This window comes from Oratosquilla oratoria, chromosome 27 (assembly GCF_046742065.1).
Source record: "Oratosquilla oratoria isolate Oo_2021 chromosome 27, ASM4674206v1, whole genome shotgun sequence".
Taxonomy (NCBI): domain Eukaryota; kingdom Metazoa; phylum Arthropoda; class Malacostraca; order Stomatopoda; family Squillidae; genus Oratosquilla; species Oratosquilla oratoria.
Window position 1 is genome coordinate 13,277,147 of NC_134803.1, and position 23,142 is coordinate 13,300,288.

The following is a 23,142-nucleotide window of genomic DNA, read 5'->3' on the forward strand; positions in this document are numbered from 1 at the left end:
AAATATGCCGGTTATTTGAAAGGCCGGATACAAGAAGGCCGGATACCAGGGCTTTTACTGTATAATGGAATTTGGAAAAAGTAAAAATGGAATAGCAAGAAATTATAAAATTGGTGAAGAAGTCAAAAAAGTAAGCTTGGAAAGGGACCTAGAAGTAATAATCAGCAAAGACATATCACTGGACAAACATATCAATAAAATAATTGGAGAAACATTCAACTTACTAAGGTCAATGAAAGTGGCATTTGACTATTTGGATGAGGGAATGATCAAGAAAATTTTAGTTACACTGATAAGACCAAAATTGGAGTATGCTAAAACACTATAGACACCCAGTATTAAAAAGAATATAATTTTTTCTAGAAAAAATACAAAGAGCCACAACAAAGATGGTACCAACACTCTCTTAATTGACATACAAACAAAGACTGTCAAAATTGGAACTACCAACCCTGGAACAAAGAAGAGAAAGAGGAGATCTACTATCTATAGAATCATGAAAGGAAAGGAAATCCTAGATAGAGATGATTAATTAAAGTGGGACAGCAGAAAAACAAGAGGACATGAAAAGAAATTCAAAAAGGGTAATTATAGAAGAGATCCGAAAAAGAATAGCTTCCTAAACAGAGTGGTGGATAACTGTAATAAATTAGATAAGGCAATGTGTGCAAACACCATTCAGGAATTTAAGAACAAACTTGATGCTGAAAGATACAAAGATGGGTCACTACGAGCATAGTTCCCTTTTCGTAAAATACAACTAGGTAAATACACACATAAGGAAATTAGAAAGAATTCAGAGAGCAGTGACAAAGAAGGCACCTACACTCTCAAATTTGACATGCAAAGATTGGATAAATTACATCTATCAACACTGGAACAGCGAAGAGAAAGAGGTGATATGCTGACCATTTACAGAATTATGAATGGGATGGAAGCTCTTGATAGAGATGACTTATTAAAATGGGACAGAAGAGAAACAAGAGGCCACGAGAAGAAGATAAAGAATGACAGTTACAGAAGAGATTTGAAAAAGACTAGCTTCCCACACAGAGTGATTGATGTCTGGAACAAACTAAATGGGGAAACAGTTAGTGCCATAACTATACAAGATTTTAAAAACAAACTGGATGTGGAGAGATACGAAAATGGGTCACTATGAGCGTAGCTCTCGTCCCATAAAATACAACTAGGTAAATACATAACGACATACACAGAACCTTGAGTACTATGAGGCAGTTCTAAAAGGTCTATAGCCATAGTATGAAAAGGGCAAGAAGGAGTAGGGTACTCTAAGATAGGAACAGTGTTCTGGGCACAAGAGCTACACTGGGCTACATGAGAGGTAATGTCTAGTCACATTTTTGGCCAATAATACTTCTTATGTGCCATAGCCAGAGTTTTGTCACAACCTGGGTGACCAGCCTGAGGGACATCATGAGCAAGGGATAGAACAACAGGAACTAGAAAGTCAGGGATCACTAGTTGTGCCACATCCTGCTCAAACACTTCCACAATAAGAATTATTATTATTATTATTTATTTATTTGTTTATTTTTCATTTATTTATTTTTTGATTGCTGGAGTATGGCCCAAGTAACATACCATTAGATTTCAGTGGTGATCCAGATCTTGAACCTGGTGGAGATTTGTACTCTCCAGGTGTTTCGAATTTGTAAATGGTAGTGTATTCCTTGATTCAGACACCTCCTTATAAGGGGTAAAAAGGTATTATATATATATATATATATATATATTTATATATATATATATGTATATATATGTATATATATATATATATATATATATGTATATATATATATATATGTATATATATGTATATATATGTATATGTATGTATATATATGTATATATATATATATATTTATATGTATGTATATATATGCATATATGTATATATATATATATATATATGCAGAAAAAACCACTGGGAAATAAGAAGCTTAGTCCGAACGTTTTTGTCTATTTAAGACATTATCAAGGAATACACAGTTACAGAGACAAAGGTGGATATATATACATAAAGTAGAAGACAAGCTAGGAACATGGGAAGGACACACAAGATGCTTCACAATCAGGTAGAGCCGATGTTTACATATGTGGATGTTTGGTCCTTCCCATGTCCTTCCCATGTTCCTAGCTTATATGTAAACATCGGCTCTACCTGATTGTGAAGCATCTTGTGTGTCCTTCCCATGTTCCTAGCTTGTCTTCTACTTTATGTATATATATCCACCTTTGTCTCTGTAACTGTGTATTCCTTGATAATGTCTTAAATAGACGAAAAAATTCAGACTAAGCTTCTTATTTCCCAGTGGTTTTTTCTGCATATTATTTTCACGTGTGCCTTGTGAATTACTGCAATATATATATATATATATATATATATATATATATATATATATATATATATATATATATATTTCCCCATTTGGGGTATTGCCTGCATGTTATGGTTAAGTAGCATGCAGTTGATACTTTAGGGTCTATATGGGGTGCCCCTATGGACCAGAGCCACACATCATTTTGTCTGTGATAGAGGAGGACTCTGCTCACAGAGAAATGATGAAACTTTTATTATACTGCTACTGTCCCTCCATTATGCTGTCCCCCAACCCCTTGTTGCTGTCCTGTACCATTTCTCTGAATTTCATTTCCTTGTTTTGCCTACCCTGTGGTGGGGGAAAAGAATGCTACCACCAAGTATTCCCACTTGGATCGTAAGAGGTGAGAAAAACGGGACGGGGATTGGGACCAGGCATCCTTCTACCTGTATCCCCACAGGGAACATTCCTAAAAATAGTAAAGGCATGAGAGGGTCTAGGAGTTTTCCAACCAGCACCCTAAGGTTTGGGTCTTTATGTGCATGGATGTGGTACAGATGAGAGTAAAAGGGAAGAGATAGATAGTATGTTTGTGAGAAGAAAGATGGATGTGTTGGCTTTGAGTGAATCTAAGTTGAGAGGGAAGGGCGAGTGTGAGTTTGGGAGTGTAGTTGGGAAGTTCTCAGGAGTGAAGAGGGGGTGAGGGAGAGAAGGGGTGGCTATACTAGTAAGTGAAGAGATAGGTAAGCATGTAGTGTAGTGGAAGGAGGTTTCTTCAGGGTTGATGTGGATAAAGGTGAAACTGGGAAAGGAGATGTGGGTTTTTGTAAGTGCATATGGACCTGGTAGTGAGAATAGTGTAGAAGAAAGGGAGCCTTTTTGGATAGATTTAAATGAGTGCATAGAGGGATTAGGGAGAAATGTCAATGTAGTAGTATTGGGAGACCTTAATGCTAGGGTAGGAAATGAACCAATGGATGGATTGGTTGGGAAATGTGGAGTTCCAGGAAAGAATCGTAGTGGAGAGCTAATGATGGAGATGTCTCTAGAGAGTTGGTGATAGCAAATACAGTGTTTAGGAAGAAAGTCAAACATATACACATGGGAGAGGGTGGTGGATGGAAGGGTGGTGGACAGAGAATTAATGGACTATGTAGTGGTAGATAGGAGTATGGTAGGAAGAGTTAAGAATGTACACGTTCTAAGGGGAGAGAGTGGGGGGAATATCAGATCATTTTCTGGTGGAAGGTAAGTTGAGAGTGGAGGAAAAGGACAAAAGGTAGGGAGGTGCTTAGAGTGAACTCTTTAATTGAGAAGGAAAAGGAGAAGGAGTACAAGAAGAAGCTGAGAGAGGAGTGGGAGGGAGTGAAGGATAGAGTAGAACTAGAAGTGGAGGAGGAATGGGAATGGTTTCAAGGAGGGAGTCACAAAGTGTGCAAAGATGGTTTGTGGAACAAGGAGGGTGGGAGGAAATAGAAGGAAGGGTAATGAGTGGTGGAATGAGGAAACAAGGAGGGTGGGAGGAAATAGAAGGAAGGGTAATGAGTGGTGGAATGAGGAAACAAGGTTGTAGAAGAAAAGAAGCAAGCTCACAGATTGGTTACAAAATAGTATGAGGGAGTCATATGAGAGGTACAAAGAAAAGAGAAGTAAAGCACAAGGTAAAGGAGGCAAAGAGGAGAGTAGATGTGAAATGGGGTAAGAGTATGACAAAATTTTGAAAGTAATAAAAAGATGTTTTGGAAAGAAATTAAGAGAGGAAGAGGAGGCAAATCAAGTAGAGAAGAAAAGGTAAAAGGTGCAGATGGAGAGATGATAATGGAAGAGAAGGCAGTAAAAGGAAGATTGGCAAAGTATTTTAAGGAGTTGCTACATGTGAAGGAGGATAGGAAGGAAGTATAGTTGCAGTGGGAAGTGCCAAGATAATGAGAGTGATGAGTGAGGAAAATGGAGGAAAAATAAGGAAGGATGAAGTGAAGGCAGTTGTTAAGATGATGAGAGCAGGTAAGGCACCTGGTCTGGATGGATGCCATGCAGAATGTCTAAAAAAAAGGAGGTACAGTTATGGTGGACTGGCTGGTGAGGTTACTCAATGTTTGTTGTAGAGAGGGTAGAGTGCCGGAGGACTGGAGGAGTGCCTGTATAGTTCCACTCTACATGGGAAAAGGGGATAAGTGTGAGTGTAGTGGTTTCAGAGGGATTAGCTTGAAAAGTGTAGTTGGGAAGGCTTATGGGAGGATCTTGATTGAGAGGATTAGGAGAGGAACAGAGGGAGTAATTAGTGAGGAACTGTTTGGATTTAGGACAGGTAGAGTTTGCGTAGATCAGATTTTTGTGGTAAGACATGTGAGAAAGCTATAGGGAAAGGTAAGAATGTTTTTTGGGCTTTTATGAATCTGGAAAAGGCTTATGACAGGGTAGACAGGAAGGCACTGTGGGAGGTACTGCAGATATACAGGATAGGAGGAAAGCTTCTAGGAGCTGTCAGGAGTTTTTACAAGAGTAGTAGAGCATGTGTCAGGATTAGAAATGGAGAGAGTGAGTTGTTTGAGGTAAAGGTGGGACTTCATCAGGGATGTGTTATGTCACCCTGGCTGTTCAACTCGTATATGGATGGGGTGGTGCGAGAGGTAAATGCAAGGGTGGTGGGTCAGGGATTGGAGATGGTTAAAGAAAATGGAGAAAAGTGGGAGGTGAGCTAGCTGTTGTTTGCGGATGAAACTGCACTTATAGCAGGATCAGAGGAGGGATTGAGGAAGTTGGTAACAGAGTGTGTGAAAGAAGAAAGTTGAAGATAAATGTGCATAAAAGTAAGGTGATGAGATGTACAAGGGGCGAAAGTGGCAGCAGACTGGAAGTAAGCATTAAGGGAGAGTGACTGTAGGAAGTGGATAGTTTTAGATACTTGGATGTGAATGTGGCAGGAAAGGGAGGAGTGGAGGTGGAGGTGGAGGTAGAATGTAGATTGAGAGAAGCGAGTAAATGCCTTGGTGGATTAAAAAGGGTAATGAGAAATAGGCATTTGGGAATGGATGCTAAGGGGAGATTGTATGAAGGAGTGATTGTGCCAACAGGACTGTACAGGGCAGAAACATGGAACATAAGAGAGGAAGAGAGAAGGAGTTTGAATGTGTTTGAGATGAGGTGTCTGAGAAATATAATGGGGGTTACTAGGCTGGATAGAGTGAGAAATGAGGAGGTGAGGAGGAGAAAGGGGTGGTAAGGAAGTTGGGAGATAAGGTAGATAAAAGATTATTGGGATGGTTTGGACACATGGAAAGAATGAGTGAAGAAAGGCAGATGTGGAAGGAGTGAACATGAGGGGATGACCTAGGATGAAATGGATGGATGGGGTGAAAAGGGCTTTGGGGAAGAGGGGAATGTCTGTTGAGGGAGGACGGGAGAGGACAGAAGACGGGTGAATGGAGAATGGTTGTATATGGATGATGTTGTGATTGCATGAGGTGGAATGGGTGGGGGGATGGGGGGGTGAGGTAGTATGTGTGAGAAATTATTTGACACAGCCCAAGGGGATTTCTCCCCGTCTTCTCCTTTTCTACATGAGGGGACGGAGAGGGGGGTCGCCGATTTAATGAAGCGGCCTTGCTGTGGATGTGCTGTGTCTTGCAACACTGCTTCTGACCCAGGGCAGTGGACAAGATACAGGGATGTCCTCTCATCTAGGAGGTGCCAAGGTGAGAGGGAGGGTAGAGGGTGGAGGGGAGGGGAGTGTATTGGGGATTTTTTTTTTTTTTTTTTTTTTTTTTTTTTTTTTTTTTCCCCTCTTCTACCTCCTTTGTGCAGGGAAAAAGCCTTAGGTATATGTATTTATGTATTTATGTATTTGTATATTTTCTCTACCCCCAGCTGAAGAGTAAAGGATCCAAGAAGGGAAGAGACCATCTTATGTGGGTATTGTTGCAGTTCCTATCAGTTCCCCTCAGTTCCTCAGATTTCCCACCTGTGCTTCACCTTATTGGTGAGTAATTTTTACCTTGTCAGTTCTAATTATACCAAATACATGGGGCAAAGATGACAGATTCAGCCACACACATATGCCTCGTAAATTAGGGGAGTAATAATTCTGATGATTTATTTTTCCATAAGAAATAATATATTGTTCTCTTTTTTTCACACTGAATAAAAAAAATCATATAAACCAAAAGGCCCTTTCCCCTTATAAAGGGGGTTGGCATAATCAAGGCATACACCCACTTTTCACCCATCCCGCACTCATCCAACACCCATTTGTTATCCTTTCTGCCTTAGCTCCTTGTGAATGAAGGGATCACTTACTATTAGTATGAGGCCTTCTTTTCTGTACCCCTTTTACCAATTCTGATGTCTTTACCACCACACTCCCAAACCCAAACTCATAGCCTGGCCAGATGTACTCTGTCCTTCTGGGGGAGAGAGGATTCAGTGGGACAGATATCAGTGGTCTGGCATGTAGCAATGTCTTGTCTTTCAGGATGTTGAAGCAGTGAGTGATATGCTTCTGGAGTTTGGTGTCTGGTGGTTGTGGAGAGAGAAGAGAGTATTTGTGTGTGATATAGGTATTTGGGTGTTTCTTGGCATGTCCTATGTAGTATATTTACCTAATTGTATTATACAGGAAGGGAGCTATGCTTGTGGTGACCTGTCTTTGTATTTTTCAACATCAAGTTTTTTCTTAAAATAGTGTTTGCACACACTGTTTCTTTATCTAAATTATTCCAGGTATCCAGTACTCTATGTGGGAAGCTATTTTTTTCAGATCTCTTCTATAGTTATCCTTTTTGAGTTTCTTTTTGTGTCCTCTTGTTTTTCCATTGTCCCATTTTAATAAATCATTCCTATCTAGGATTTCCATTCCTTTCATGATTCTATGAATAGTCAGCAGACCTCCTCTTTCTCTTCTTTGTTCCAGAATTGGTAATTCCAATTTGGACAATCTTTGTTCGTAAGTTAATTTGGAGAGAGTTGGTGCCAACTTTGTCATTGCTCTTTGTTTTCATGAAAGTGGCAGTTGCCAACAAGACTGACGAGTTAAACACCATGTGAGGACGGAAGTTTTATTTGTACAACATTTCACTTATTACAGCTTTTTCAAGTACAGTCATCCCTCATTATTCGCAGGGGATACATTCTCAAAACCCCTGTGAATGGCTAAAACCGTGAATACTCTTTTTGAGAGAAAAAAATAAAATTACAGAATATCACTGCCAAAAATCACACTTTCGTGCTTCGGCGAGCAGCTGATAACATCTCCTGATATTGTGAAATATATTGTAAATCTGGAGCCAAAGTGAAGAAATACAATCATATTCAACCACTAAAATATGCAGGCAATGAAACAGACTCAATATACTATTCTAAAGTATCATACACACACAATCGTCAGCAGTGACTCCTGGCCCGGCGCGCGCAGTCGACAGTCAACCACAGCCAACGATTGGTCAATAGGCTATGCCCACTGCGTCGACACACTAGCGCTCTGAATGATACAATTGAACATAGGTCTAGTTTTTTTCTATTTTCAGACAAGCTATTGCTGATATTGGGGAAAATTTGGTACTGATCAACAGGAAACTGATGAATGAACAGCTATAGAAAAAAATAATTATTCTGAGATTATTCACCTTATAATTATTTACCTTGAAGAACATGTGTGAACTGAGTGGCAGGTCATGCTGCCCGCATGGGCCACGAGATGCATTAGTGGCTTTCCAATGGGTCAAAATTTATTTTTCCTATAATTTTTTTTCAATTGAAATCCATGAATAGTCAAAACCGCAGATAAAAAACTTGTGAATAACGAGGGATGACTGCACTTGAAAAAACTGTAATAAGCGAAATGTCATACAAATAAAGGCTCCATCCTCACATGGTGTTCAATTGCTCTTTGTATTCTTTCTAATTTCTTTATATTCCTTTTAATACTGGGTGTCCATAGTGTTGCTGAGTACTCCAATTTTGGTCTTATTAGTGTAACTAATATTTTTTTAATCATTTCCTCATTCAAGTAGTCAAATGCCACTTTCATTGACCTTAATAGGTTGAGGGTTTCTATGACTATTTTATTGATATGTTTGGCCGATGTCATGTCTTTGCTGATTATTACTCCAAGGTCTCTTTCAGAGTTTACTTTTTCTTTACCAATTTTATAATTTTTTGATATTCGGTTTTTACTTTTTCCAAACTCCATTATACTAGACTTCTTGATATTGAAGTTCACTTCCCACCCACTTTTGAGTCTATTTCCAGATTTTGTCCAGGTTAACTGTAATCATTCACAATCCTCCTATGTTCTTACTTTCTTTAGTATTTTTGCGTCATCTGCGAAGAAATTTATATACTACTCCAGGCCTTCATCCATGTCATTTATATATATGGCAAACATGATTGGAGCCAGTACCCGAACCTTGCGGGACACCACTTATCAATCCTTCCTAATTCAAGTATTTATCTCTAATTACTACCCTCATTTTTCTCCCAGTCAGGAGGTCTTCCATCCATTCCAATAATTTTCCTCCTATTGATTCCATTTTTCTTATTAGTTTCTTGTGTGGTACCTTATCAAATGCTTTTTGTAGGTCTAGAAAGGCACTGTCTTCCCATCCATCCCCTTCTTGTATTGTTTCTATTAGTCTTGAATAGAAGCAGATCAGGTTTGTTGTACATGATCTTCCTTGTCTAAATCCAAATTGATTTGGATTCAGTATAGTTTTTTTCTTCCAGATCTTTTACCCATCTACTTTTGATAACTTTTTCACATATTTTTGCTACTGTGCTTATCAGGGAGAACTGTTTGTAGTTGGTTGGAATATCTTTGTTTCCTCCTTTATATATTGGTACAATATTTGCATTTTTCCAGTCCTGTGGGACCTTTCCTTCCTTGAGTGAGTATTTAATTATATTGTATATTTTGTATGTCAACTCTATGCATTCTTTCAGTATCCAATTTGCAATTCCATCCAGACCATGTGATTTTCTGACATCAAGTTTTTTTATTTGGTCTCTGATTTCCTTTTGTGTTACAGGTATTTCCTTCATTGGGTGGGATCTCTCTCTTTAATCCCTCACAGTTCTGTGAACTTTCAATTGTGAATACCAATTTGAAATGATTGCTTATAATTTCAGCCATTTCTGGTTCTTCTGTATATTAATAATTTCCCTGGTGCAGCTTTTCCATTTCTTGTTTATTTTTTAGTTTATTATTTACATGCCTGTAAAATAGTTTAGGTTGTTCCTTGCATTTTTCTATTATGTCTCTTTCATAGTTTCTCTTTTCATCTCTGCATATTTTTACATGATATTCTCTTAGTTTGATGTATGTTTGCCATTTACTCTTTTTTTTCTATCTATTCCAAGCTTTATCTCTTCTATCCTTAGCCTCACTACATTTTGTCTCTTCTATCCTTAGCCTCACTACATTTTTTGTTGTACCAGCTTTTTATGTATACTCTTTCTTACTTTTGTTGTGGTACATGTTTGTTCACTCCCTTATAAATTTCTTTTAGTATATCCCATTTCTCTTCCAATTTTGTTTCTTCATTTAGGAATTTATCCAAGTTTACATTTTGAAAGAATTTTTTGAGTTTCTCAAAATTTGTTTTGTTGTACATTAGTCTTCCTTTTCTATGTTTCTCATTTCTTCTTAAGGGAGTGTCGCATCGCTTTATAGAGTAGGTGAATTTTTTTTTCTTCAAATATGTGTTAAAGAATATAGGTATAAATACCCCTTACATTAGTGTGTAATTCCTCAGGGTATTGTGTTCCTCCCATGTATATATAAGGCATAGTGAATATTTAATGAAGATATAGTGAGCTCTAGTGAAGCTCTAATTACCGTATTTTACGGCTTACAAGACACACTTTTTTCCTAAAAAATACCCTGAAAAATACTAGTGAGTCTTCCAAGATGAATGTTGTATTATAAGGCAACACCCAGGCTCAAGTGAGCTTGGACACTTGACTGATAGCGACCTGGATTTGTATGTTGAGCATCAACAAACCATTCAAGAATAACATGCATGAAGAATGGTCTAAATGGATGGCAGAAGGAAGGCATGAAATGACACTGTGTGGAAGAATGAATCACCCATCAATAGCTCAAGTGTGTGAATGGGTGTTGAAATCTTGGAATGCTATTAATACTGAAGTTGTTGTAAAGTCTTTCAAAAAGTGTGGTATAAGTAATGTCATGGATGGTAGTGAGGATCATTTATTGTACATGACTGACAGTAATGATAACTCTGCAGATGAGAGTTCAGAACTTTTACACGAATCAAGTGGTGTCGAGTTCTTGGGATTTGAGGATGAATAAATTTCTTTCAAGTTTTATATTTCTACATACATATTTTTGAGATTTTTAGTTTATTTTTATGAAAATAAAACCACCCTTGGACAATGAAATATGTATAGTATATTTACTAATCACCAACTAGTATCATTGCCATACAAACAAAATCAGACAAGTGATTTCGTAATGTAAACAATACGTCCAATACGTGTCGTCGCCCGCCCACCAAATTTGTAATGAGTGCTGAGACAATAGTGTCTTGCAGACTCCTTGCTTCTTATGTTTTTGTGTTCATTGGTCGGGTATATGGTGAATGTGTTCTTGTATGAGAGTGATTTTTTTTTTTTCTCAGAAATTTCTTTAAAATATTAGGGTGCGTCTTCCAAGATGCAGCGTCTTGCAAGCCGTAAAATACAGTACTCAATGGAAAATCCTTCCACATCATTCAGCTTGGTATGAAATGAAAGCTTAGAGTCTGGGGAACAAATCTTATTGAATAAATTTTTTCAAACTAAAACCACTAATTTTTTATTGATTTATTAAAAAATGCTGCAAAATTCAGGTTTCATAAATATATATATTTTTAATTCAAATTTCTTTTATTTTTTACTGTAGAAAATAAAGAGCATGATGTTTTCTTTCTAATAAAACAAAAATGACAAAAATCCACAAAGAACAACCAAAGATATTATAACAGAAAGAATAAAAACATGATTTTTACAGGATGGGGATTTAAATTTTCTCAACCATTTGTTTGATGGTTGTGATATATATAGCAAATCTCCAATTTCCTTTTCTTTGCTGATGAGGTGTGAGGTGAGGATGAGTGGTGTGGCGTTGGTGGAAGAGGTGTAAGGTGGGCGTGGCTAGTGAATGGTTGCGGAGTGCTGGGTGCAGCTGTGCTGCTTTTCTCCTCTTTCTTTTTCCTCTTGTTTCTGTTTGAGGCACTCGCAGGCCCTCTCTATATTCTGCCACTTCACTCTCTTATTTCTTGTTAATTTTTCCATGATCACAGCAACAATACGGGGTGAGGAATCAAAATTGCATACAGTGAGAGCGCCAGTATTGGTGCCCCATCCACTGTCTTTGTGGGGTATGCTGGTGGGAGGAGTTGCCAAGTATCTCCATAAACACAATTCTGTAGCAAAAAACGAAATAGATATAGAAATGTTGACACTATTTCAATATACAGAATGTTTTTTATGCAGTGGGGTTGCCAGAGGTTGCCAATATTTTATTTTATGCTGGGGTATTGGCTGCATGTTATTGTGGCAAAGTAGCATGCAGTTGATACTTTAGGGTCTATATGGGGCGCCCCTACGGACCAGAGCCACACATCATTTTGTCTGTGATAGAGGAAAACTCTGTTCATAGAGAAATAATGACATACTATGACTGTCATTCCGTTATGCTGTCCCCCAACTCCTTGTTACTGTCCTGTACCATTTTCTCTGAATATTCATTTCCTCTTTTTGCCTACCCTGTGGTGGGGGAAAAGAATGCTACCACCAAGTGTTTCCACTTGAGTCATAAGAGGTGACAAAAAATGGGACGGGGGATGGGAATAGGAGTCCTACTACCTGTGGCGCCAAAGGTGACATTCCTAAAAAAAGTAAAGGCATAAGAGGGTCTGGGAGTTTTCCAACCAGTACTCTAAGGTTTGGGTCTTTTAATGTGCATGGATGTGGTACAAATGAGAATAAAAGGGAAGAGATAGATAGTATGTTTGTGAGAAGAAAGATGGATGTGCTGGCTTTGAATGAAACTAAAATGAAAGTGAGGGGCGAGTGTGAAATTGGGAGTGTAGTTGGGAGGTTCTCAGGAGCGAAGAGGGGACGAGGGGGGAGAAGAGGTGGCTATACTAGTAAGTGAAGAGAGAGGTAAGCATGTAGTGGAGTGGAAGAAGGTGTCATCAAGGTTGATGTGGATGAAGGTGAAGCTGGGAAGGGAGGTTTTTCGGGTAGATTTAAATGAGTGCATAAAAGGATTAGGGAGAAATGTCAATGTTGTTGTATTGGGAGACCTTAATGCTAGAGTAGAAAATAAACAGAGTGATTGGAAAGTATGGAGTTCCAGGTAAAAATCATAGTGGGGAATTGATGGTGGAGATGTGTCTTGAAAGAGAGTTGATGATAGCAAATACAGTGTTTAGGAAGAAAGTCAAGCATGAGTACACATGGGAGAGGGTGGTGGATGGAAGGGTGACAGATAGAGCATTAATAGACTATACAGTGGTAACCAGGAGTATGGTAGGAAGAGTTAAAGATGTACATGTTCTAAGGGGAGAGAGTGGGGGAATATCAGATCATTTTCTGGTTAAAGGTAAATTGAGAGTGGAGAAAGAGAAAAAGGGGAGAAGGTAGGGAGGAACTTAGAGTGTAATGCTTAAATGAGAAAGAAAAGGAGAATGAGTATAAGAAGCTGAGAGAGGAGTGGGAGGGAGTGAAGGATAGAGTAGAACTAGGAGTGGAGGAGGAATGGGGATGGTTCAAGGATGGAGTCATAAGGTGTGCAAAGATGGTGTATGGAACAAGGAGGGTGGGAGGAAATAGAAGGAAGGATAGTGAGTGGTGGAATGAGGAAGCAAAGAAAAGTGTAGAAGAGAAGGAGCAGGCATTCATAGATCGGCTACAAATTAGGACTAGGGAATCGTATAAGAGGTACAAAGTAAAGAGAAGGGAAGTTAAGCATAAGATAAAGGAAGCAAAGAGGAGAGCAGTTGTGAAATGGGGTAAGAGTATGACAGAAAATTTTGAAAGTAATAAAAAGATGTTTTGGAGAGAAATTAAAAGAGGAAGAGGAGGCAAATCAAGTAGAGAAGAAAAGATAAAAGATGCAGATGAAGAGATGATAATGGAAGAGAAGGCAGTGAGAGGAAGGTGGGCAGAGTATTTTAGGGAGTTGCTAAATGTAAAGGAGGATAGGGAGGGAAAGGTAGTTGCAGTGGGAAGTGCTAAGAAAATGAGAGTGATTAGTGAGGAAAATGGAGGAGAAATAGGGAGAGATGAAGTGAAAGCAGCAGTTTAGATGATGAGAGCAGGTAAGGCACCTGGTTTGGATGGATACCATGCAGAATGTCTGAAGAAAGGAGGTACAGTGATGATGGACTGGCTGGTGAGGTTATTTGATGTTTGTTTAAGAGAGGGTAGAGTGCTGGAGGACTGAAGGAGTGACTGTATCATTCCACTTTACAAGGGAAAGGGGGACAAGTGTGAGTGTAGTAGTTTCAGAGGGATCAGCTTGTTGAGTGTAGTTGGGAAGGCTTATGGGAGGATCTTGATTAAGAGGATTAGGAGAGGAAGAGAGGGAGTAATTAGTGAGGAACAGTGTGGGTTTAGGACAGGTAGGGGTTGTGAAAATCAGATTTTTGTGGTAAGATAGATATGTGAGAAAGCTATAGGAAAAGGTAAGGATGTTTTTTGGGCTTTTATTGATTTGGGAAAGGCTTACGACAGGGTAGACAGGAAGGCACTGTGGGAGGTACTGCAGATATATGGGATAGGAGGAAAGCTGTTAAGAGCAGTCAAGAGTTTTTATGAGAGTAATAGAGCTTGTGTTAGGATTAGAAATGGAGAGAGTGAATGGTTTGAGGTAAAGGTGGGACTTCGTCAGGGATGTGTTTTGTCGCCCTAGCTGTTCAATCTATACATGGATGGGGTGGTGCGAGAGGTAAATGCAAGGGTGGTGGGTCGGGGGTTGGAGATGATTAAAGAAAATGGAGAAAAGTGGGAAATAAGCCAGTTGTTGTTTGCTGATGACACTGCACTTGTAGCAGGATCAGAGGAGGGATTGAGGAAGCTGGTGACAGAGTTTGGGAGAGTGTGTGAAAGGAAGCTGAAGATAAATGTGGGCAAAATTAAGGTGATGAGATGTACAAGGGAAAGAGTGACAACAGGCTGGAAGTGAGCATTAATGGAGAGAGACTGGAGGAAGTGGATAGTTTTAGATACTTGGGTGCGAATGTGGCATGAAAGGGAGGAGTGGGGGTGGAGGTAAAATATAAAGAGAAGCAAGTAAATGTCTTGGTGGATTAAAATGTAATGAGAAATAGGCATTTGGGAATGGATGCTAAGAGGAGGTTATATGAAGAAGTGATTGTGCCAACAGCACTGTACAGGGCAGAAAGATGGAACATAAGAGAGGAAGAGAGGAGTTTGAATGTGTTTGAGATGAAATGTCTGAGAAGCATGATAGGGGTTACTAGGCTAGATAGAGTGAGAAATAAGGTGAGGAGAACAGGGGTGGAAAGGGAGTTGGGAGGTAGGGTAGATGAAAGATTATTGGGATGGTTCGGACACATGGAAAGAATGAGTGAAGAAAGATTAGTAAAAGAGGTATGGAAGGCAGAGGTGGAAGGAGTGAATATGAGGGGGCGTCCTAGGATGAGATGGATGGATGGGGTAAAAGGGGCATTACAAAAGAGAGGAATGTCTGTTGAGGAAGGATGGGAGAGGACAGAAGATAGGGGTGAATGGAGAAGGGTGTATGGATGATGCTGTGATGCATGAGGGGAGTGTGTGGGGTATGGGGGGGTGAGGAATTATGTATGAGAAATAACCTGATGCAGCCCAAAGGGCTCATTTCCTTTTATATCCATACATTTTTATAATTTTCACAATTTGCTAGCTTTGCTGCTTTTGATAGTACCTCAGCTATCACTTGAGTTCTTAGTTTGATTTATAGTGGCCTATAGTGCTTTTCTCTAGAGTATTGTCCCATCCTATGCACCTCCTCAATATCTTCGTCTAATTCTTGTCCCTCTTCTTGAACATCTTTCAGAATTTCCTTTGCAATTTCTTTTTCTTCTTTTTCTCTTTGGTATTTGTATACAATATGTTTTCTTTAATACCATAAACTACAATGCACTTTTTTTTATCCACTGTGTCTCTTACCCACTTTTCTTTTTCTATAATTCAATTACTGTTTCTTTAGCATTTTCCTCTACCTGCTGTTGTACTATTTCTTTAAATGTTATTTTCTGATTTTTTTGCTCTTGTTTCCATAGATTTTTTATTTCTAGGAGATCCATCCCCTTAATTGATTCTCCCACTTTTTCAGTCACTGCTTGTATTTGTTGTTTGACCTCTTTTTTTCAGTTCCTCATTTTTGTTTCTGTCTTAATTTTCCTTTCTTTTGTTATCACTTCTGATCATAGTTAATTCACTTTTTAGATCATTAGGCTCTCTGTTCATTTCTTCATTAGCTTTTTGTAGATTGGTTATCTCTCTGTGCATTGCTCTATAATCAATAGCTCTTCCATCACGTTGTTAATGTCTCAATTCCTTAGTACATTGTGATACCTAGTTTCTCTTTCTACATCTAAACCTTTACCCAATAGTCCTCATTCTCTTTGAAACCCTGAGAAAACATAGTTGTCCCATGTTTGAATTGACTTTGGGGTATCATTCAAAGAAGTTCTCTTCAGTATTACTCCCAGTGGTGATTCGATTCTGCTCATGTCCAATCCTCTCTTTGTTGGTTCATTGCTCCTTTTTTCTTCTTTTCTTTCTTCCATTTTGTATGGTAATACACTATATCAAACTGGATACTTATTATACTATAGCACAACATAGGCATTTCCTTGTTCTTATCAATTGTGCAGACAGCACTGTATGAGGAAGAAAATGGAACATAAGAAAGTTTAAATGTGTTTGAGATGAAATGTCTAAGAAGTATGATAGGGGTTACTAGGCTCAATAGAGTGATAAATGAGGTGTGGTGGAGAGTGGGGTGGAAAGGAAGTTGGGAGATAGGATTGATGAAAGAGTATTGGGAAGGTTTGAACACATGGAAAGAAAGAGTAAAGTAAAGCTAGCAAAAGAAGTGTGGAAAGCAGAAGTGGATGGAGTGAACATGAGGGGACAACCAAGGATGAGATGGATGGGGGTAAAAGGGGCATCGGGAAAGAGGGGAATGTCTGTTGAGGAAGGAAGGGTGAAGATGGAAGATAAGGGTGAATGGAGAATGGTTGTGTATGGATGATGCTGTGATACATGGATGGGATTGGGTACGGGATAGGGGGTTAGGAAGTATGTGTAAATGATATTTTGATGCAGCCTGATGGGATTTCTCCGTCTTCTATTTTCTATATGAGGGGATGGAGGGAGGGGGTCAATTAAATGAAGTGCCCTTGGTGTGGATGTGCTTTGTCTTGCTACATTGCATCTGACCTAGGGTAGTGGGCAAGATGCAGGGATGACCCATCCAGGAGGAGCTAAGAAAAGAGGGAGGGAGGGATGGTGAATGTGGGTGGAGTATGTGGGGATGAAATGGGTGGGAGTGGATTTTATGCCTTTGTTTTTTTGGCTACCTCCCTTGTAAAGGGGAAAAAGCTATTGGTGTTTATACATATGCATCCCTTAGAGGGAGGAATAGTTATTGTGGAATGGCTAGCAGACTTGTTTAATGTGTGTCATAGGGAGAGGAGTATGTTGGAGGACTAAGAGTGATTGTATATTTCCAATGTGAATGTGGTAGTTTTTTAGGGATCAGTTTGTTGAATGCAGTTGGAAAGGCACATGGGAGGGTTTGATTTGAGAGGATTAGGAGAGGAAGAAAGGGAGTAATTGATGAGAAACAATGTGGGTCTAGGAAAGGTAGAGGGTGCATGGATCAAATTTTTGTGGTAAGGCAGATTTGCAAGAAATATTTGGCAAAAGGTAAGGATGTTTTTAAGGTCTTTATGGATTTGGAGAAAGCTTACAACAGGGTTGACAGGAAGACACTGGGAGGTATTGCATATGTATGGAATAGGGGGAAAGCTGTTAATGGCAGTCAGAAACTTTTACATGAGTAGTAGAGCATGTGTTAGGGTTGAAAATAGTGAGAGTAAGTGGTTTGATGTGAAGGGGGGCCGTATCAGGGCTGTGTCATGTCACCATGGCTGTTCAATGTGTACATGGATGGGATAGTACTAGAGGTAAATTTAAGGGTGTTGGGCAGAGGATTGGAGATGGTTAGAGATAGTGCAAGGAAGTGGGAGATGAGCCAGCTGTTGTTTGCAGATGGCACTACATATGTGGCTGGGTCAGAGGAGGGTCTGAGGCAGTTAGTGATGGAGTTTAGGAAGGTATGCATTGGGAGAAAATTGAAGGTAAATATGGGTATTCAAAAGGAGAGGGTGGCAGTAAGTTGGAGATAAATCTGAAAGGAGAAAGGTTAGAGGAAGTACTTAGTTTTAAGTATTTAGGGTCACATGTAACAGGGAATGGAGGAGTAGGGGTAGAAGTAAACTGTAGAGTGAGGGAAACAAGTAAATGTCTTGGGGGAATGAAAAATGTCATGAGAAGTAGGTATTTGGAAATGGATGCAAAGGGAAGATTATATGAAGGGATGATTGTGCCTATGACACTGTATGGGGCAAATATATGGAATTTAAAGGTTGCAGAAAGGAGAACTTTAAATGAGTTTGAGAAGTATGGTGGGTGTTTTGAGGATGGACAGGGTAAGAAATGAGGAAGAGAACAGGGATGGAAAAGGGAGCTGGAAGATATGGTTGATGAAAGAACATTGGAATGGTTTGGGCATATGGAAAGAGTGAGGAAAGATTAACCTCTTCACTCCAGGGCACATCGCACGTCTGGCAGCATTAGCTGCCCAACATGCGATGTTGCGTCATAATAATCACATTATAAAAAATAAAGTCAGTGCTCAATCGTTCATTCTCTTTCACCCATGTATTTTGATAACCATAGAAAGTTGATGAAGCCAGTTTAGAGAGAATGAAAATTACATAGGTATGACTACCATAAATATAATCAAGATGCTGACGTCGGCATCATTGAGTACCCGCTTGCTCCTCATGCCGCCTACGTAGGCGTCACCGTATGGAAGTGGTTAACAGAAGTAGTGAAGAAAGTAGAGGTGGGGTGAGTGACCTTGAGGGGAAAATCAAGAATGAGATAGATGAATGGGATGAAGGAGGCCTTGAGTAATAGAGAAATGTCTGTTGAGAAAGTAAAGGGGAAGGAAGGGGGTAAGTGTGATTGGAGAATGGTTGTAAATGGATGATATATTGATTCAGCAGCCTGAAAGGTCTCATTTTCTCTATTTTTTGCATAAGGGGACAAGGAGGGAGTGTTGTGTAAATGAAGCAGTTGACCCTGCTGTGGATTTGTCATACATTGTTGCATTGTTTATGATGCAAGGAGTGGGCAGGAGATAAGGGTGACCTTTCATCCACAAGGAGCTAGGATGAAAGGGAAATGATGTGTGATGAATGGAAGTGGGATGGGTGCATGCCTTGGATCACCATCTATCTTTTAAGGGGGAAGAAGCCTTTGGTATATAGATTGATAGCTTTTTGAAGAAATCACAAACTAAAAGTGAAGCAGTGAAAGCAGTGGCTGAGTTGAAAAAAAAAATTAAATTGGGAAGTGGAATGCATGTTTTGGACCTGGTCACTTAATGTGGTATGGCAAATATCTCTAGAGATAAAGAGGTAATCAAAGGGGTTAATGCAGTAGAATGAATTAAAATGCTTGCTACTAAAGGATTACAAACATTTGATGATGTGGAAAATTGGGTTTATTAATGAAAAATAATGGGCTAATGGTAGTGTAATTTTATGGATGTAATTATCAATGTAGTGCTATTGGGGGTCTCAATGCTGGGGTAGGAGACGAACCAATAAATGGAGTGGTTGGGAAGTGTGGAGCTCCAGGAAAAAATCATAGTGAAGAGATGATAGTGGACATGTGTCTAGAGAGTTGGTGATAACAAACACAGTGTTAAGGGGGTACGCGACACCTAGGGGTCATTTTCTAAACTATTTAGAGTAAAGAGCTGAAACTTCTCAGGTAAATAGGTATCCATGTTGCCTACATTTTAGGTGAAACAGAATGATGTATGTACACATGTACACATGTACATATACCAGTAGTGACATTTAAAAGTGCACAGCATCATAATACGTGGACCAATTTGTTTTATATTTTGGCTATGATTAGTCAGTAGGCACACCTAGGGCCGGTCATTGAGTAATTGAACAATTTCCTTTATACTTTTGCATACAGGCATTTCAATTTTAATGTCCGGCAAAAATCATGAAAAATGACATTTTTTTGGTCTTGTTTCCATTATTACTCCCAACTCTTTCATCTTATTCAAAATATTTGAATGACCAGCCCTAGCAGCAGTAACTAAATCTAATATTTCCTGTAAGTTTCATCTAAATCTGATGTATTTTAGATTTTTTATGATTAAAAAAAGTAAAAAAAATATCGAACGGAGATATGACGACTTGAAATATAAATGTATCTGTAATTTGCTTATAGTTTCACCAATTTGACTGATTTTTTCATGGCTTAATTCTTATTATATAATGGATAAGTACAGTAAAAATCATCAACATATTTTAATTATAAGTACTTTGAATAATGAAAAACTAATGTATATCACAGTAGTTGCAACGCACAGACGACACCATCATATAATTTGCTTTTTTGCACATTTATCAGTTTCTTCATATGAAACCTCACTGCTGGGGGTCTTCGGGGTATCTAAATCATTGGAAAGAGGTTTATTTTAACCAGCAGTGGGTGCCTTTGGAAGTGAATCCTCTCTTACTCCACAAAAAACTGCTCTTCTCCACAATCATAAATTCACATTCATTCTTATCTCCCCTCTGTACAATTTCATAACTAATATTTAATTTTCTTGCTGTATTCGAGATGAATAAAGTACTTCATGGTGTAGAACCTGGCTACATATGTTGAGAGAGGTGGAAGTGAGGGCAGTGGTGGAGTGAGAGGTGGTGAGGTCTAGGCTAGTCGTCTTTGACTGTTTGCCATCTTTAACTGTTGTTTTTTTGTCATTGTAGATGTTCTTTTTGCTACCCATGATGACTGTACTAATGAGTAATATGTACTAGCTAAGGTAATATATTGCCAGGAGAGCTCATGAGACATGCGTACTTTTTCTTTCGAAGCTAGTAGGTAACTGACGTCCAGCTGAGCTCTAAGTTGGCAAAAGCTATCCCTCCACCTTCCTCCCTTCCCCTCCACCCTCATACTGGCCGTTGAAGCATTGGGCGAGCGTAAATTCAATCGAATTTCAACGTTATTCGATGCGCCTGAAGGTCCTAAGTGGCACGCCTCCCTCTAGTGTGGGTTGCGCCTTTAACTCCGTCCATTTAAACCCCCGCCCAAGACATTTAAATTGCGCTCGGCTGGAAAATGATTTGTCGGGATTTATTTCTAAATGGTATACAAACATTTTGAACACAGTTTTGAAAAATGCTATATCTTGACCAAATTCACCCCCCCCCCCCCAGGTGTCGCGTACCCCCTAAAGGAAGAAAGTCAAACATAAGTATATATTGGAGAGGGTGGTGGATGGAGGGGTGGTAGATAGGGCTTTAATGGACTATATAGTGGTAACCAGGTGAAGAATAGGAAGAGTTTTGAATGTACATGTTCTAAGGGAAGAGAGTGGGGGAATATCAGATCAATTCTTTGGTGGAAGGTAAGTTGAGAGTGGAGGATAGATGGATAAAGAAGAAAAGAATAGAAGGTAGGGAGGTACATGCTTAAATGAGAAAGAAAAGGAGAAGGAGTACAAGAAGCTGGGAGAAGAGTGGGAGGAAGTGAAGGAGAGAGTAGAACTAGGAGTGGCAGAGGAATGGGTATGTTTCAAGGAGGGAATCAGAAGGTGTGCAAAGATGGTGTATGGGACAAGAACAGTAGGAAATAGAAGGAAGGGTAGTGAGTGGTGGGATGATGAAACAAAGAAGGTTGTAGAAGAGAAGAAACAAGAATTCACAGATTGGTTACAAAATAGGATGAGAGAATTATATGAGAGGTACAAAGAAAAGAGGAGATAAGCAAAGCATAAGATAAAGGAGGCAAAGAGGAGAGCAGATGTAAAATGAGTAAGGGTATGACAGAAAATTTTGAAAACAGTAAAAAGATGTTTTGGAAAGAAATTAAAAGAGGAAGAGGAGGTGAATCAAGTAGAGAAGGAAAAGGAAAAGGTGCAGATAGAGACAAAATAGTGGAAGAGTTGGTAGTAAGAGGAAGATAGTGACAGAGTTTGGGAAGGTGTGTATTTACCTAGTTGTATCATATGGGAAGGGGAGCTATGCTTGCAGTGACCCGTCTTTGTATCTCTCAGCATCAAATTTGTTTTTAAATTCTTGTGTGGTGTTTGCACACACTATTGTTTTGTCTAATTTGTTCCAGACATCCACCACTGTTAAAAACTATATATATATATATATATATATATATATATATATATATATATATGTATATATTTTTTTAGCTGTCTTCTATAACTATCCTTTTTGAGTTTCTTTTCATGTCCTCTTGTTTTTCTTTTATCCCACTTTAATAGGTCTTCTCTGGCAAGGACTTCCATGCCCTTCATGATTCTGTAAATGGCCAATAGATCTCCTCTTTCTTTTCCTTGTTCTAGGGTTGGTAGTTCCAGTTTAGACAGTCTTTGTTCATATGTCAATTTTGAAAGTGTTGATGCCATCTTTGTCATTGCTCTTTGGATTCTTTCTAATTTCTTCATATTCTTTTTTGTACTGGGTGTCCATAGTGTCACAGCGCACTCCAATCTTGGTCTTTTCAGTGTGACAAATATTTTTTTTTTTTATATTACTTTATCCAAGTAATTAAAAGCCACTTTTATTGATCTTAGTAAATTGTAGGTTTCTCTGACTATTTTTATTTGTATGCTTATCTGGGGACATATTTTTGGTGATAATTACTCCTAGGTCCTTTTCAGCACTAATTTTCTTTACTTCCTGTGTACCAATTTTATATTGTTCCTGATATTCTTTTTTTTACGTTTTCCAAACTCTATCATACTACATTTCTTGATGTTGAAGTTCACTTTCCTTCTTTCGCTCCATTTGCAGACTTTGTCCAGGTCTCTCTGTAGTGACTCAGTCTTTTTCTGTACTTACTTTCTTTAGTAGTTTTGCATCATCTCCAAAGAAGTTCATATAACATTCTACGCCTTCATCCATGTCATTTATATATACACTCACTATCCGAGTTACAACTTAGATCAGTTCCCACCAACCGGTCGTAAGTCGAAACGGTCGTAACTCGGACCGTATACATTCGAGGTGTATACTCAAGGACATATGATGCAGAGCGTAAATCCAGCTCAAATGTTTCGTTTGTGGCCTCATAGTAGAACATTCTCAGTGTATGCAAAATATCCAATACTCGTTGATTGTTATACTAAATAATAAATTAATAATAATAAATTAATAGGATAGGGTAAAGAAAGAAAATATATTACACAGGATTCTTATTAGAGACCGAAAATACAAATTAACACAAAGATACAAAATATAAATAATAGAAAATATGCATGTAAAAAACAAAAAAATTAAAATCCACTTTTTGGTTGCACGTCATCTACACTTTCTTTGTGCATACGGTCGAGGGAAAGATCAGGCAGTAGGTCTGGCGAGGCACCATGGGGATCTGTTGGTATCCGCTGGTCGAGGCATAATTGATAAAAAGAGGTTGAAGTAATAAAGGTTTAATAACA

The 23,142-nt window shown here is 38.8% G+C and overlaps 1 protein-coding gene across 1 annotated transcript in view; it reads left to right on the plus strand.

Moving 5' to 3' along the window:
* MED23 (mediator complex subunit 23) overlaps positions 1-23,142 on the plus strand; it is a 365,264-nt gene that overhangs the window by 123,636 nt on the left and 218,486 nt on the right. Inside the window, exon 9 of the mRNA XM_076210243.1 lies at positions 6,213-6,324. Within this exon, the coding sequence (XP_076066358.1) occupies positions 6,213-6,324 (112 nt within the window). The remainder of the gene's footprint in view (positions 1-6,212; positions 6,325-23,142) is intronic.